Source organism: Maniola jurtina, chromosome 12 (assembly GCF_905333055.1).
Source record: "Maniola jurtina chromosome 12, ilManJurt1.1, whole genome shotgun sequence".
Classification (NCBI taxonomy): domain Eukaryota; kingdom Metazoa; phylum Arthropoda; class Insecta; order Lepidoptera; family Nymphalidae; genus Maniola; species Maniola jurtina.
In genome coordinates this window covers 6,078,131-6,096,266 of record NC_060040.1, presented here as the reverse complement: position 1 = coordinate 6,096,266, position 18,136 = coordinate 6,078,131, and the positions used below count along the sequence as shown (strand labels likewise).

Genomic DNA, 18,136 nt, shown 5'->3' with positions numbered 1-18,136 from the left:
TCAATATGACATGACGTGTTTTATAATTATTCTACTAGTGACGCGCCTCGGCTTCATAGGAATCACCTTTTTTTTTCAAATAAAATACAGCCTATGTTCGTCAAAATAATTTAGCTTTCTGCTGGTGAAAGAATTTTCAAAATCAGTTTAATAGTTTCAGAGATTACTTAGAGTGTAGATTAAGAGAAGCCTCTTGCTAAAGCTCCTAAGCGCACCCATCAATTAATGGAGTTTAATACTAGATGATGTCCGCTACTCCATGTCTGTCTGCGAGATGCGAGCGATCTCAAATTTCATCAAAATTAGTGCCACAGACAGACCGTGAAAAGGTGAAAAACATACAGACTTTCACGTTTATAGTATGGATATGGATTAACCTTGTTCTCATTTACAAAAAACCTAAATCCATGATGACGTCATGTAGTATTAAAATAAGAATCAAACTTCGTTTGTATGTAGTACGCTCGGAAGAATTCTCTTAAGTGATTAATTATTGCCTAGAGACTAAAACAATGAACATTTTAAGTTAAAGCAGCCTTACTGTAAAAACAATAAAAAAGGCAATTTTGTACTGACTACAGTACAGGTTCGTATACTAGAAAGCACTCCAACATTACTCCAACTAATTTAAAGTAAATACCTATCTAAACACTAATCGTAGTCTAGTTTCGGTCAGTTTGCCCGAATGGCCAGTTGCGACGACAAGCCAAGGTAATTCAGTTAAATTGTACTAGTATTCCACTAGCTTGCAGTTGGAGTGCACCCTTGTGGATCCAAAACGTTGCACAAAGTTTGCTTACCCACCTACCCGTGAGCAAAAGTTATACTTACTCCAAAAGAGTAAAAAAATAAAGAAATAAGAAACAAGATTTTTGAATCCATACTAATACTAATGCGAATGTGTGTCTGTCTTTCTTCTTGTTACCTTTTCATGGCTCAATTGCTGATATTAATTAAATTGGGCAAAGATAAAGACCTTTAGGCTCTAAACGGAATTTTATTTTCAGTCTTCAGATTTAAGATCATTGAAATACAAAATTTTTCTCTGCTGTTCAAATTACATAATTCTAAAACTCTAAACTAATTCTAGAAGAATTTAAACCTGCGACCCCTAGATGGACCATTTTCAAAGCTAATACTTATTTATGACGAGGTGAAAAGTATATCATTATTTTGACTAATGTTTCACCCACACATACACAAACACGATGCCTCGGGTGTACCAAGTGGGTGTAACTTTATATTCCATTGTCAATTGTTATTTTATTCATACATTTTTTTACTTATCTTGGAAATAAATATGTTTGTCGGATGTACATGATACTCTTATTCTGTTATGCTTTGAAACTTTTTATCAATGTCACTTTTTTATTCCACTGTATAGTTATAACATGAAAGTTTGAACTTTAACCTAAAATTAGTAAAAGTGAATTATTATTATCTATCATATTTAAATACCTACCTAAAAGTAAACGAAAACCTCATAAATAAATACCTTAAACCGACAGGGTCCCAAATTACTGAAATGACCACCTCGCACTAGAAAGCGCTGCGTTGACAGCTCTTCCACTATTATATACTAGCTGATGCCCGCGATTTCGTTCGCGTGGATTTCGTTTTTTTAAAATCCCGTAGGAACTCTTTGATTTTCTGCAATGAAAAGTAGCCTATGCTATGTGTTAATCCTGGCTATAGTCTATCTTCATTCTAAACATCCAAGTCGGTCCAGTACTTTTTGCGTGATAGAGGAACAAACATACACACATACATACAAATTTTCGCCTTTATAATATTAGTGTGATTAATATGAAGTGTGATACAACATTAGATAGACGAAGCTGTTGGTGCTATGCGGACGTCCCTACAAGATAATATGTCTCTGTGTCCCTATGTCCAGAAGTTGACCTCTATCAGTTTATGACGACGATGACGATTGATGGATGAATAAGATTTTTCTACTTATATAACTTATTTATCACACCCGGCCTTGATTATGACGCGAAGGTTAGATGGTTATCGCTCCGGTAAAAACTGATATCTTGTCAATCCTAGTTTAGATTAACGAGCGTGGTTTTAAAAAAATGCAGCGAAAAAAAATCAAATCAACCAGTATAGTATATTTCATTACAAGTGCGGAAAGGCTGTCATTGCAAAGAGTTCCGACAAATGTCTACCCGAGCCGAGGCGTAGCTGAAGGCGAGGGTTGACAGTCGGAACGAGTTGCAATGACGGTTCCGCACGTGTACTGAACGACTATTTTTAATACAGTTGCGAAAAAATGAAGCAATTTAATAAAATAATAAAAATACAATAAACTCAACTAACTTAATTTAATTTAATTTAAAACAACTTTATTGTTAATAGATATAAAAAAAACTAGGGTCGAAATTACTCATTTCAAATTCAACCAACAACTAAACTCGCAAAGAAAATTTCTGAAAAATGGCGCCAACCGTAGAATATAAGCAGAGTTTTTTTTTTCTTCACCCATTCTGGTAGGCAAAGGGAACTATGCCCATAAAGCCAAGTCTTCAGTAGAAGTTTTTTTATTGATATGAAATGAAAATGAAATTTAATGAGATGAAATGAAATGAAACCTAACCAAACTCATTCAATCAAATTATTAAATCTGATATTGAAACAAATTAGTAGCTTCTTATTAGAAATACGTATTTGCATGAATCATAAAAACTTCTATGATTTTTTTTAGTAAAAACTTCATGGTTGGTTTTTCTTTTTAATATTTTGACAGTTGGGAAAGAAAAAGCACGAGTGCGGGAGAGGTAAAGAAAAAGCACGAGTATGTAATAGCCCACATCCCGAACGCTATACGTCCCTGCAATACGCCACTTTTTGAGCAACTGTATTAAAAATTATATTACTTGCAAATGTGGTGTGAGATTCAGCTACGGAAATCTATACTATCAAACATAGACTCGAGTTGGATTTACTGATACTAGCCCCCTAAAAGCTAGGAATATTTTTAGCGATATCGTTTTTGGTTTATTATTTCTCATACCGAAGTACGCACAAGCAAATTAATATCTTTTGTAAGTATCTTATGTAAATATGCATTATTTCATGACGTACGCGATCTTAAGAAAGTTCGTGAAAGAATTGACTAACACGGGTTGAAAAATGCTATTTTTCCCATTGATACTTCCCATACTATTTAATTGTAAGATAATCTTCAAATAGAGCCTTTATGTTTTTTTTTTATATTTTCGTCAAATTATAAAACTTTATTAGCGATGGCCGTTGGAGCCGGAAAGTCCTTGAGTGGAGACCGCGTTTAAGCAAGCGTAGCGTGGGACGCCCTCCAGCACGATGGACCGATGATATTAAGCAGCTGGTGGGAAGTGGCTGGATGAGGAAGTCTGAGGACCGGGTGTGGTGGCGCTCTTTAGGGAAGGCCTATGTCCAACAGTGGAAGTCCACAGGCTGATGTTGATGACGATGATGATGATGATAAAACTTTATTGCTATTTTCGTTAATATAATATAATAACCTTATTTTTCAAAGTCCCTTGAACTTCTGCGGTGCACTAGAAAAGGAATCCACTTAAGTTATTAAAGCACAATAGGGAGCCCGCGCCGTGACGCTATCAGCGTAATTGAAAACTGCATTGTTGTTCAGCGCTGCTGCCTGCTGCCACCAAATGTTCGTTTTAAAGCTCTATACGTCTCTATATATTATGAAGTATTTAGAAGCACGATTCGCAGAATTATAAGAATATAGAGGATGCCCGCGACTTCGTCCGCGTGGATTTCGGTTTTTAAGATCCTATGGGAACTATTTGATTTTCCGGGATAAAAAGTTGCCTATGTCAATTGCAGGGACGCAAGCTACCTCGGTACCCAAACTTCATACAAATCGGTTAGGCGGATGGGTCTTTAGGAACCCACTGGGAACTCTTTGATTTTCCGGGATAAAAAGTAGCTTATGTCCGTCCCCGGGATATAAGCTAACCCTGTACCAAATTTCGTCAGAATCGGTTAAACTGTTGGGCCGTGAAAGGGTAGCAGACAGACAGACAGACAGACACACTTTCGCATTTATAATATTAGTATGGAATTAACTAGAGGTAGTAACATCTACTATACTTCGTAGAATAGTAGGATAATTCACGTAGAGTTTGCTTAAACAGTACCGTCTGATAGGATTTAAATTCAAGGCGCGGATCATAAATTGCTGAAAACCTGGCAACGCATTGGTAATCCTTTTGGTGCTACAAATGTTCATGAGCGGTGATAATCACTTAGGTAACATCAGGTGAGCCGCCTGCTTGTTCGCTGGATGGATAGTATTCGAAGATCGGTTGAACTGAAATGGTTCTTAATCATGTTTCATGAAAATCTGTTTAGTTACTTATTTAACAATTACATATTAACTCTTTTCCCAAACGGTGTGGGAATTTTAGGCATACATTGATATTTTTATGTAACTAAACTTCTCAAACAATCGACAACTTTATCAATGTAGCTTCCTTCAAGTGCTCTTTAATTTTAATTTGTTTTTTTTTTTGTTTCAGTTCGCAATGGGTACTCCTGCGTACCAGTGGCCCTATCAGAAGGATTGGACATAAGGCTCGGTACAGCTGTTACTGAGATATCTTATGAAGGCCCAGGAGTTACGGTTAAGGCAGTGAACCCTCGAGCTCCTAGTCAACCTCAAACTTTTAAAGGTATGCCGATTATCTGCCCACATAGTTGGGCGAAAAAAAATTAGGAGACGTTTCTCGTTAACTCTCTCTCCAACTCTCACTAAAGTAGCTTCATGGGTAAAAAATATTTCCCTCTTACCTTCCAGAAGTACCATTAAAAGGCTTCTAATTTATTACTGAAAAGATTAGTTTAAAAACAGTTAGGTATAGAAAATTTGTGGAAACCGTTTATTTAAAAATCTTTGATCGAGATTTAACTTTCAAAGCAAGTATTGTATTTTTTAATTCTTCAAAAGCTGTAAAAAATAAAATTAAATAGCTTATTTCCTGTAGAAACAATACCTATTACATTTACGATTAAACTCACCCTTGGAGATGGCAAATTTATGCATAACACTAAATCATTTAATCTCTTAGATAGATATAAAATACGCCCATGAATTAATACCTTATAATATTCTCTACTAGTGAATTATGCATTGATGACATTTATGTATGAAGGTATTCTGTAAAATGCTCACCGACTCTAACACGGGATTTCTTCACGTTTTAAATTTATACTACATCAAATAAATTAAAAATATTTTTAATGTACGCTAATAATCATATTTTGGTTTAAGGGCGAAGCGACCGTCCTGCCCGCGAAATTCAAATTTAATTTGATTTTTCGCAATTTGTAAACTAATAATAATACGACAACGTAAGCATTCTGATTCCGACAGTGGCAGTATCATCCTCACAGGTTTATATACAAAACTTTACTTGAAAAGGTCCAGTTTAAGAAATTAATTAAAGTATCGACTAATTTGTGAGAATAGTCGATACTTTAATTAATTTCTTAACCTAGGTGAAATTCATGTATGAACAATGAACATTGACGCTAATGTAAATAAGGTCTAAAGGACCGGATCGGTTTTCCTGTGTTTCAACTAAGTAGTCCTTAGAATTATCAAAAAATCGCCGTCCGTAGAATGCTTCTAAACCTACATATCTATCTATACATATAAAATAGTACCGTAACAAACTGACAGACAACGCACTGCTAAACCGGTGGACCTAGAAGAGGCTTGAAAATTAAAAAACGTAAATTCACCTAAATGAAGTCGTGGGAATAAGTTTGTATCTATTGTTTAGGAAAAAGATAGACAATCTGTTAAATAAAACAATCAGAGCAGGCGAATGTCTTTCCAAGGTTTGGATAGGGTTTCATTTTTTAACTTTTGGGTTCCCTCTATCTCAAATACATAAAATTGGAGGAGGACGGAGGAGGAAAAGATGGTCATATTTTTCTGTCGAGCTTTGTCGATTTTACATGGTGAGAAACAAGCCTACTAACCCTAGTATATTTTAATCGAACCATTAACCACTATTTTAAATCTTATCCTTCGTAAAATGAACAAGTGTAAATTAAAAATTTATAACACCTCCGACAAGTGGTTACAGTAACTAGAAAAGAGCTGATAACTTTCAAACAGCTGGACCGATTTTCTTGGATTATAGCTAAGAACACTCTCGATAAAGCCATCTTTCAAACAAAAAAAAAACTAAATTAAAATCGGTTCATTAGTTTAGGAGCTACGATGCCACATACAGACAGATACACAGATAGGTGTCAAACTTATAACACTCCTCTTTTTGGGTCCGAGGTTAAAAAAATATTGAAGAAAGCTTCTAAAATAGATACCTAAACAAAGAAGCAGCCGCCGTAATGGGTGTTATGAGAAAAATCCACAACGCCGTTGGCGACTCCTTGTCATTTCTTTGTCGTTGAGTGATTTGCAATTCTAACACGTTAATTTTACTTTGACGAGGCGCAAAAATACGGTCGGCCTCTGTTGACCCGGCGGTTTGCCCCTCGGCCCTCGCCCCGAGCAAGGCATTTGCATACAGGCGGAGTCTATTGTGGCAGAGGCAGTTATGCGATAGGAGGCGGTGCCGCTCATCAGCCTATGTTATGAGAAAAAAAATTCTAACGCTATTCTAAAACATCGGCCTTGTACAACCTCTCATGGTTGTATCCACTTTGAGAGGATTACTAAAAATGATTCCGAAATTCTTTATGGCGATGATTTTTAGCCATCCATGCCGAAAGCATTTTTTTCTTAATTTTCACTACCATATCCGTCTTATAGATAGACTTTACTATCATCCTTTTGGAACTTACCCCAGCTAAAGACTATTTCAGTTACTTCTTAATGTTCCCTCAAAGATCCTTATCTCCGTCAAACGTTAGGTATTTCTTCAAATAAATACAAATGCTACTATTGATACCTACCGTATTCGTAAGCGATTTTTAGCTTCCCAATTTATGCATAATATACGGGCAGGAACATTTCGACAATCGCCACAAAGAACGCTATATTCAGGATATAAAAGTTGTAGCGGGTTTATTAGTTAAGGTCAGAGCTTTCACGGTGATTGCTCTTAGCCCGCGGCCTTTTCATTTGACGGCCGGTCCTATAGATTCGTTAGTTAGCCATAAGGCACCTTCCACATAAAGCTGTTCGTTATTTTCATACAAATTGTATGATTAATTGGATCTGGAAGAACGGAAGCAAGTCGAAATTTATTTGATTTTAATTCCGTTATCATGTAGGTAAGTAAACTTTCTGGTTACAAAATAAATAGTTAAATAAAGTGAGTTTTTCTTCAAAATGATGACAGCTGTTAGCTACTTACTTGCCTCGCTGACTTAATAACTCAATGATGATGTTAGTAGCCTTTGTAAGTAGAAGCTACCACTCGTGCCTAATCCTTCACAACTTAGTGATAATTGCCTTTTCCAAGCGGAGATTACGTACCTAGTCATGGCTACACATCGTATTTTTAACCGACTTCCAAAAAAGGAGGAGGTTTTCAATTCGTCGGAATCTTTTTTTTTATTTTTTATGTATCTTCCCCGATTACTCAAAGACCCCTGGACCGATTTGGAATTTTTTTTTTGTTTGAAAAGGTATACTGTGCAGGTGGTCCCATATAAATTTGGTGAAGATCTGATGAATATCTTCGGAGATGGAGAAGAGAACTGCTCAATGGATTTTTTATTTAGCAATTGATGGTTTTGGCTATTAGCTGTCTGGTATTGTTTAGTGCGTAAAATAAAGGAGAGATTGAATGCAAAGGCTTTTATCTAGGTACACCAAATATTATAAAATTAATGAACTTTATAAATTACTAGATAAATGAGAAGAAATCGCCCCAAGTAGATAAAGCATCGATCATAATGATGATAGAATCGGCCGCGAAATCAAAAATTAAAAAGGCAGCACAAAATGATGCAAATATGGTGTGTGAACAGATCTTTACAATAGCTACATGGTAGCTACCTACCCTCACAAAAATATCTGCACTTACGTCGGCGAGCGCAATAATCAATTATGGACTGTACTGTAATGCCAGTAGATAAAATCGGACCAGTACATAAAAGACTGCACTTTCATTACATTAATAGTTCCAAAAGCAATTCCAATTATTACTACAAATTGTACAGAGAGCGAGGAGCTCCGTAACTTATAATTTATAATGTTATAAGCGGAAATTGTTGAAGTGCTTTTCTCAACAAGTACAATTGTCTCGGGCGAAAGTTTACAAATAAATGGAATTACAAAAGTTTCTATACCTTACTCCGAATAGGTAATCAGTATTTATCATAAAAACACCCCCAGTGTTATTACTGCTGGTTTCACGCATTTAATTGCAATAAAGGGCAACAATGAACACCCTGTAACTGCAGTAAGGAAACATAATTTAATAATATATTTTTTTCCATATTCTAGGGCTCCTGGAAGAAATCCTCCTAGTAGAGATATATTTTTTAAGTTTCATTCCCGTCATTTTATTTGTACTAGTATTACGTTTTACGTCCTAATAATGAGACGTTCAAAGTGGGTGTTTAGTATTAAAGCGTGTCCATGTAAAACGTATTTTTACCCATAATATTATAAATGCGAAAGTGTGATTATTTGTTTCTTTGTCCTTCAATCAGGTCACAACCGAGCAACTGATCGACGTGATTTTTTGTGTGGGTATAGTTAAAAACCAGGAGAGTGGCATAGGCTACTTTTAATCCCAGAAAATCGTAGAGTTCTCACTGGATTTTAAAAAACAAAAATCCACGCGGACGAAGTCGCGGGCATCAGCTAGTAGTTTATAGACCTAAGACAAGAAATGCCGAGAATGCTCGTCAAAAGTTAAACCTATTAGGCCATCCTAGGAGTGTCTAAATCTTAGAAACAGACTGACAGAGATTAAAAATGAGTGTTTGGATTTTGATATCTGTAGGTTACAGGTTTCAAAATCAGAGACAAGCACTTTTATGTATTTATTCGGATTGCTTCACTGCGATTGCTTCTATACCTATTTCTAACGAGGCTCGACTCACACCAGACTTGTTTCCAGGCGACGTGATTCTTTGCACCTTACCCCTGGGAGTGCTGAAGGTAGCTGTAGCGAACAACGGCCAGAATCAGCAGAACTTCGTTAAGTTCGATCCTCCACTGCCTGATTGGAAAGTGAGTACACCTATAAACACGAAATAATGGTTCCAGTCTAGACTTTAAAGCTAATTTAGCGATGTTTCACTTGGTAGATACTTAGGTATGAGATCTCTAAAGTGCAGATGCTGAACATTGATTTTGATTAAAAACGTAGGTAGATTTTGGGGCAGAAGACTGCGATGCGACACGACGGAAGACAAGATGTAAATACAAGAAGTAATTTGTCTTGAAGTTCTTAATTTTTCAATGTTTTTATTCAAGCTAATTTTACTGATAGGTACTTGAGGGATATGTGTGTGATGGCCGATTTCGGAGGTCCAAAATTCACCCTTTTCTTTTCCTCGGAAAGCGCATCAAGCCGTAGTCCCTAATGTAAGAATTGAAATTGTACTTGAGTCATATGCGGTAAGATTTGGCAGTTCACCACATTATTATTTCAATGTGACTCTTATGTGATTAATAGAAAAGGGTCATGTCCCTCAACAATGAGGATTATCGCATAGAAAGATGGTCTGTTTTAGTATAACGACTTCTATGTTGTCCTACGCGCCACTCGTTGTACACACTTAGTTTTAAACATAAGTAATTTATTTACCAAGTCAGCTCGTAAATCCAGAAACTAGCCTAATTATCCTTTTCCTGTTTTAGGTAGCAGCCATTAAACGTCTTGGATATGGAAACTTAAATAAGGTTGTGTTGTGTTTCGAGAGGACCTTTTGGGACCCGAGCGCCAATCTCTTCGGACATGTTGGCACGACCACTGCCAGCAGGGGTATGTTAGCTCTGTGAAATTAAAATGCACATATGTATATTTTTTAATAAAACAAATACACGACCCTTGATTTGATTTGCATATTGGATGTTGTAGTTTGATGAATTTTTCGATTGGGTGCAAATACGAACCATGTTGACCCTTTTTTTGGTGTCTTTTATCCTAGAATGTATATTTATCCTTCATCGTCTCTTTGAGTAATTGGATTTCGTTATTTGTTAGTTTAAATGTTCGAGTACGGGCTTGAGGCTAAACGGCTACTAAATGGTAATTTGCTACTACTGCATATTTAATAGGTCTACGAGTTCTACGACGGTCCTGCATAGTAATAATTACGTCTAGACAAAATTAATCTCAAGTCCGATCAGAACAAATATTTATAGCATTATTTCACTTCGCCTTGACCTATATTTCGCGTCGGCAATAATCTCGGCATTAGCTTATTATTTAAGCGAGAACACGCGTAGTATATCAATATTAGCGCTCTCAAAATCCCGCAAATTAACCGCGGCGCATTCCCCAGGGATGATACTCGTAAATTATTTCCCGGTGTAAATAGTGTAAAATGTAGAAACAGCGGTGGCCGACGCGATAACGAATTAAAACCTGAATAATTTAACGCCACTGAGCAACCCTAAGGGGAGCCTTGGGCAATAAATCACGGGAACGAGTCAAGACAAGCTATTTTTTACGTTATGCTTTAGTACACCTCCTTAGTTCTTTGTTGTGTACTCTACTAACTTCATTAAGTCCCCACGTCTTCGCTGGGAATGCCGGAACAATGTGCCCGTTTTTTACATGCCCAATTTAGTATTTTCGGCCCAAAAGTTATCTTATATTGTATCGATGTACATCGTTTCAAAGTTACGTGGGAACACCTACAAGAGGTTTCTTCTTAAATATCGGCCGTGGATCTCCAGAGTCATTTAGTATAGCGTCGTGGTGCTCATTATGACCTTATTAGGTTAAGACGCGCATCCATAAAGTTGTCAAGTTATCTACTCTAGATTAAACACCCTATTGGAACAGCGTCACACTTATCTTACTTAATTGTGTACAAATATCTACTTAATTGCACGATACAGGGAATAACTTGTGCATACTGATGCAAATAAGGAGTAGATAGGTTTGTTTAGACACTAAATCTAAAATCGCAGCTTTTCTAAGACTATCTATCTTGTCGTTTCAGACTTATCTTTTCCCAGATTTTATTAGTAGGTAATGAATATAATAGTTCCAAGTTTGTTGTCTAAAAACGCAAACTAAAGTTCGTTTAAAAATTGAACTCTCCTGAACTTTTAAAGCTTTGTTGTATTTTAAAACTCACCATTTCTCAGGTTTCATTAGTAATATTTTTTGATTATTTCAAAGTTATCTAAAATGATTTGCTTAAAAACTTAATCTTATAAAATACTAAAAACCAATGTTGTCTTTTCAAAATGTTCCGTTTCCAGAATTATACATAATATTGTTAGGTAGTATTTTACAATAACAATCGTTAATTGGTAGGTAATGTTTTTGATTGAAGAACCGTTGTGGTTATAGGGTTTTTGAAAGATAACCTCGCACCAGGAGATAAGTCTCCAGCAGTGAAAGAAGCGATGATCTTAATAACACTAAATTAAATTATTTTAGGTGAGCTGTTCCTGTTTTGGAACTTGTATAGCGCGCCAGTTCTTCTAGCGCTGGTGGCTGGTGAAGCGGCTGCCGTGATGGAGAATGTGACGGACGACGTCATTGTGGGACGATGCATCGCCGTGCTGAAGAGTATCTTCGGCCACGCGGCCGTTCCTCAACCTAAAGAATGTGTAGTCACAAGGTAATCTACCTCAACCTATTATGACTCTAAAGTATAAGGGCCGGCGCACATATGGCGGAGCGCAGCGCAGAGCATTTTTCATACTCAAAATATTATCGACATGTCCTCATTGAAATAATATTTAAAATTAATTGTGCATCCGTGCGGATACTCGCGCGTCGTCCGCGCGCAGTCCGGCGCGTGCTCGCGCATTCTCTGATAGAAATTCGCGTAATGTGTCACGCGATTAGGAAGCTTCGCGGGTATGCTCTGCGCTGCGCTCCGCCATATGTGCGCCGGCACTTAACCAATGCCATTACTCACTCATGTTTCATTTTAAATTATTGTAATGAAAACAAATTGGTACATTAGAATTTCTCATTTCGATTACAGGCAGGGTTTTTTAAAAATTCATAATTTATATACAGCAGCAAGGGCTAGTTACAACTACGCTGGCAAAGATCTACTACAAAATAATTTAGGGAAAGGATATTTAACTAGAATTAGTGAACTATTTAAGGGTTTTTTCGTAAAAACTTCTCTAAGATACTGTTTTGATCCCGTCACATATACGAGTAACAAGTAGGCCGCGAACTTTTCAACCGCCCTGGTATTAGTAGGTACTCTTTACCGGTCTCAAATATCAATCAGGTTTCTGAACTGGTCAGTGCCCAGGTAGAACACTTGTCACGTTAACAAATTCCATTATTCGCTGACGTAGACAGTAGTCTTGCCTTTCATCGTAGTGTTTACGACACGACGCACTTTGTATGCAGGCCGCAAAGCTGGTTTGTTGTCTGCTCGACATAAACTAGACCGATGTAAATTTGCGTTGCCACAATTGTGTGTTAATCGCCCTTTGGCCCTTTGCCTTAAGTGTCTGAAAAGAATCTGACTTTCTAAATCCTGGGCGCCTTTGTGCGCACAAATTGACAGCACGGTTGCGTCCCGTATAGTTTTCCAAATACAATGGGCGTGATTACATTGGCTGGAAACGGCACGGCACCACCGCGGCGACGGTACGGCAGTTGAACCATCTTTCTGGGCAGGTTTCCCTACTAAACCCTTTCCATCTATTATGCATGCAGTACCCCCTCCCCACCGGAGTCGTCATTTCAGCCATCTGAGTTTGCTTCAGAAGCCAAATAAACCACCTTTGCTTGCTGAGGGCTTCCCGGAGCGAGGTTGAGCATCACAAGTAGCGCATGCATTGGTCTGCCACGCCCGTGCACTCTAACAGTACGTGTGCCAGTGTTTCACTACCTTCATGCCAGCCCTGCACAGAGAACTGTCAGTGACACCTACAATGTAAAGGTGTTTGTTTAATGGAATTATACTCTGTTATAAATTCCACCTTTTTCCTGAGTTTGCGTCTGACCAGGCGGAGCAGATACTTAGTTAGGTTCATTTTTTTGGTCCATTCTGGGGAAAGCCTCTTTGGCTTGCCTGTAGTCAGTAGCATTTACCCACAATTTGGGAATGCTCTTTTAGTCTTATTCATGCAACCAGGTGATATACCTACTCACTGAAAGGTGATTCCCTCTGCCATTGGTACTCCGTTCAGATTAAGAATGTTTCAATACTTTTATGCTTCCAAGGTCAAGCTGTTACTTCTGCAGTTAGCAGTGCTGGTGGCTGAAGGTGTCGTGTCGTTACCGTCTAATGCGAAACCGCCCATTAGGTACCGATAACAAAATTTGCTCACGAAACGTTTCATTCATGCATACAATGCCCTCTATTTGTATTGTTTTGTCGTTGAATATGACATTGTCGTCGTTATTTGGGTTATTAAAATGTTTGCGGTATATTGTTTAGGTACCTTTGCATTATTGAAAAGGCTCACCGCTGAATTGTTGAGCTGAGTTATATGTATTTTCTTATGTCTCCTTGGGGCTTATAAGATGTTACTTGTATGTATCTTATCTCTCGTTATCGCTCCTACGGGATTCGTATAATGCGGTCGTTCGTTCGCAAGGTCTTAAGTACAATTTAAGTAAATATCCTGTATACGTCAGACCGTTTCAAGTATCAAGGAAAATGTATAAACGATCTTGAGTATATTTACTAAGGAAAAATAAAAGTGCCTAACGTTTTCGTAAATTTTCTTTGAATATGTTTCCTTAGTATCATTACTTCCTTCGTCATACCCATTTCGTATATAGATAATAGATATGTATTTACTTAGAGTGTGGCAAGTATATGTATTGCGATTATAGACCAATCCAAATGGAAACTAGCCAACTACGCAAATCATACTCTCTATTCCCTCACTCCCATAGTCCGATCCGATGGAACGACAATCCGATACAACCACAGTGAGAATAGGTTGAAGACCAACGGCTTATACAAGGCTACAACGCCAACTTCCCATATACTGAGAATTCCTTGACAGAAGACCCCGTGATTTTTTGGCCGGACCAGGACCCCGTGATCTGCAGCCATATTATAGTCTATCCATAAGACAAACTTATTTAACTATTTTCAATTTAGATGGCGCGCGGACCCCTTCGCTCGTGGGTCTTACAGCTTCGTAGCAGTTGGGTCTTCAGGCACCGACTATGATCTGCTAGCCGCACCCATACCTGACTCTTCTGGAGAAACTCGACTATTTTTTGCAGGTTGGTCTACTCTTAGTTTAGAAGCAAAACAACAATATAGTATCGAATTAATATTTGTAATTTCAAGGAAAGTAAAAAATATTAATATTAATTAATTATTACTAACTGTTGAAGCAACATTGTAAATAAGGTGTTAATTTATAGACTAGCGCTTGGCTGCAATCATACCTGCTAGCAAGTCATGATGCAGCCTAAGGATGGAGAGCGCTCGCCTAGAAGTTGCCTATTCACTCTTGACTTGAAGGTACCCATATTAAAAGTGCAAGTTAACTGAACTGTCTATAACTTAACCATAAAACGTACGTCTGTAAAATCAGTGTCTTTATAATCATAACACTTTTTTACGTAGGGGAACACACAATGCGCAACTACCCGGCGACGGTCCACGGGGCGTTCCTCTCAGGCCTTCGCGAGGCTGGTCGCCTCGCAGACCTGCTGATGCCCCAGCCGCCCATCACCAGCGCCAGCGTCGCAGCGGCCACCGCTGCCGCCAACCACGCTTGATCTGAGGACAGGGATGGAAGAGACTTGAACTACGGCGTAACATTAGGAAATCTAGTTAATTGTGACCATAATTATTCTCTGTTTAAAAGCCTAGTGTCCACTAGCCAGTGACCTGCAATGTCTTGCAGAAGTCGACTTCTACTAGTTCTGTATACTAAAAATCGACCAAAAGCGAGTCAGACTCACACAACGAGGGTTCCGTAGTCGGGTATTTTTTTGATATTTTGCACGATAAATCAAAAACTATTATTAATAATTGCTAATAATTGCCTAGGTCCTGCTGCGTGAGTTTTTATAATTTATCAAGATAGTATTCATTAATTTGTCATGCTGAGCGTGAGCAAAATACTCTTCCATGTGGATAAGGTGTGAACCTTTTTATGATTCATGTTTTTTCTTGTTAATGTGCAAACAAAGAGAATTTTTAATTGCAGTGAAAGATAAACTGCATGCAAATTATAATTTTCTTTAATTATAACGAGTAAACAATTAGTTACATTTGAAGTTAAAGCAAGATAGTCGTAATTAAGGGCGCTAAAATTATAAGTTCTTTGCCAGTTTCCAACGGTGTTTTAATTAATGTTTGCAAAGGGTTTGTACTTTTGCCTTTTCGTGCACTAGACAGTGAGTAAAGTTGAAGGGTCGTGGGTCGTGGGGTTGATATCTAATATTGTTTGGATCAACCTGAGTAAAAGATTTTAATTAAAAACTGAGTTTTGCTGTCGTACTAGGTATTTGTTACAATTGACGTCTATCTAGTCTGCCTTTTGCTTAAAAGCTGCTAACCCCAAAAAGTAGCATTTGAGTCATCGCCAAAAATGTTGGAGTTTCAAAAACTGATGTTCCTGAAAAACATGTAACATAAGACAAAAAATGTACAGTAGGGGTCTACGTAGTTGGTATAATCGGTTCTTCCAATATTTTTAGCGATAGTACAAAAAGTTCTTTTTGGGATTAGCCGCTTTTAAGCAAAGAGCGACAATGGTTAGGTACGTCTTTTACACCTATTGTTAGGTAGATAGCTGTTGCAGGTAGGTACCTAGTTACTTTAAGATCGATTTTTAAGAAAGTAATGATATTGATAATAGGTATGTAAAAATAGAGCAATGAAATGCAAGAAGCTTTCTAAATAGGAAACTAATAATTTTGTTTTTAGGTATAGTACAATAACATGACCACAATTTTTTCAGTAAAATTATAGGTACCTCCTTAATTTCGTAAAAAGGTTTTGTATAATTTTGAGTTGATAAGAGTAAGATAACTGAATTTGAGTTGTTTTTTAGTTTTTTATGTGTTTAACAATAAGCAATCATTTTGTACCTACTTGAGAAGCAATAAATCGATTCATCGAAAAAGGCATTTTATTCCTGTTCCTAAATATCTTATTTGTAAGTATTCGATAATTTTTAACGTGCGTTAGAAAAGCATTAGTGTGTAAGCTAAGCATCATCATTTATCCGATCGCCGGCCTACTACTGAGCACGGGTCCCCTTTCAGAATGAGATGGGGTTGGCCATAGTCCACCACGCTGGCCATATGCGAATTGGCAGCCTTCACTCAGCTTGGAGACCATTATGGAGAACTCCCCACGATGTTTTTCTTCACCCTTAAAGCAAGTGATATTTAAATGATTAAAATGCTCATAACTTCGAAAAGTTAGAGGTGCATGCCCGGAATCGAACCCTGGACTCCCCGACTAGGAGCCTAGTGGTTTAGACGTCGGCCTCCTAGTCAGCTAAAAGTATAAAAGTCATAAATTAAATTGCTGCCCTCGGACGGTTAAAATAAAACCGGCGCTAATAAAATAGGGGTTTCAGTTTCCTTACGAAATTATAAATTGGGCAATTTGATGATAAACAAACACACCTGCTTATAATAAGCAATAAGCACCTGTATTGAAAAGGAATGTTAAAAACATGCAGCTTTTGATTAAATGATTAATTTATTTAATTTTTAAGATGATGAAAATAGGGGGTGGAAATTATGGAAAATATTTAAGTTCAATGAATTCCATTCACTGGTACATTTATTTAAAAAAATACTCATTAAAATCAGTACGCTATCAATAGGGATAGTTCATATGTCAAAAATACGTAAAATACACGTATAGTGCGCGACAGGTTGAAATGGCAACCGGGGTGGAGACGCCCCGCACACCCGCACAGCCCCCGCGCTAACCCGCTGCGGGTGAGCGCGGGTGACGTGCTCATCGTGCGTGATTGCCATCTCACCCTGTCGCGTACTATACTTTGTTATTTTTAAGTGTAGGTAATAACCATTTTAAAATAATCGATTAAACTAAAAAAGCACGACAAATCATTGTGACGTCACAATCCAGTATTTCATAAAAGCTCCCATACTAAGCGCGTGTTTTGACGTTTGATAAAAAGTTGCTAATTTGACTAGTCGGACACATCGCTATTTCAAAAATAATTAACATAACTAAATTCAGAAGCACCAAAAATGCGATTACCTGCAACAAAAACAATATATTTTATGTTCATAGTAGGTAGGCACTGTTTACGCTATGGGCGTGGTATTGAAGGATTTATGTGGCCTTTTTAATTGCATTTATAATTATTTTTCAACAACTGCGCTGCCGGCAAATTGAATACGACCGACGTAAATTGCTGCGACCTTATCTGATGAAAGTAGTTCAATAAAGTGTCAATTTTTAAAATGTTTACGGCGACATATTTTATTTTTTGCGTTGGATTTTTAATAACTTTTTCACGCACTAATGGCGCCAATATGATACTGCAAATAAATAATTGGGCTCTTATTCCTTTTATTTTCATTCTCTCCTGGTTTGAAGTGTCAATTTAAGGCCTGGCGCACAACAGCAGTTATAGCAAATAAAATATTTGCGCAGAACGCATTTACGTACGTACGATTTGTGAAACAATGAACTCTATTAATCTGCACGACGCGACGGCTGCGGCACAGTTCACTCTGACTGCGGCGTGTTACTTATGTCGGAAGCGCCAAAAAATATCGATTTAATATATCGATATTGGATTTTTTAAATATCGATCTCAACTATCAATGAAACAATTAACTGAAGCTTAAAATAATTATACAGACAAGCACAGAACAGATCAACAACATTAATAGATTGTTAGGTAATGGTTGAGCTATTGAACTTCTAAATATTCCAACGACTTAATTTGGAATTAATTGTATACGTAAGGATCTATAGTAGGTACCAATAAATTTATAGTCGTTTGGAGTTCCTTGCACTATTATATATTATGTTGTGTATCTAGTTTTGTAATAGGTACCTA

At 37.3% G+C, this 18,136-nt stretch overlaps 1 protein-coding gene and 1 long non-coding RNA gene across 2 annotated transcripts in view; one reads left to right on the top strand and one right to left on the bottom strand.

Moving 5' to 3' along the window:
- The window catches only part of LOC123870257, a 31,219-nt gene extending 22,127 nt beyond the window's left edge, over positions 1-9,092 (bottom strand). The window contains exon 1 of the long non-coding RNA XR_006797041.1: positions 8,976-9,092. This is a non-coding gene — a long non-coding RNA (uncharacterized LOC123870257). The remainder of the gene's footprint in view (positions 1-8,975) is intronic.
- Positions 1-16,201, top strand: part of LOC123870247 (lysine-specific histone demethylase 1A) — a 395,360-nt gene extending 379,159 nt beyond the window's left edge. The window contains exons 11-16 of the mRNA XM_045913471.1: positions 4,533-4,685; positions 9,063-9,175; positions 9,809-9,932; positions 11,568-11,751; positions 14,221-14,348; positions 14,698-16,201. Of these exons, the coding sequence (XP_045769427.1) occupies positions 4,533-4,685; positions 9,063-9,175; positions 9,809-9,932; positions 11,568-11,751; positions 14,221-14,348; positions 14,698-14,852 (857 nt within the window). The 3' untranslated portion in view covers positions 14,853-16,201. The remainder of the gene's footprint in view (positions 1-4,532; positions 4,686-9,062; positions 9,176-9,808; positions 9,933-11,567; positions 11,752-14,220; positions 14,349-14,697) is intronic.
- Positions 16,202-18,136: the final 1,935 nt, after the last annotated feature.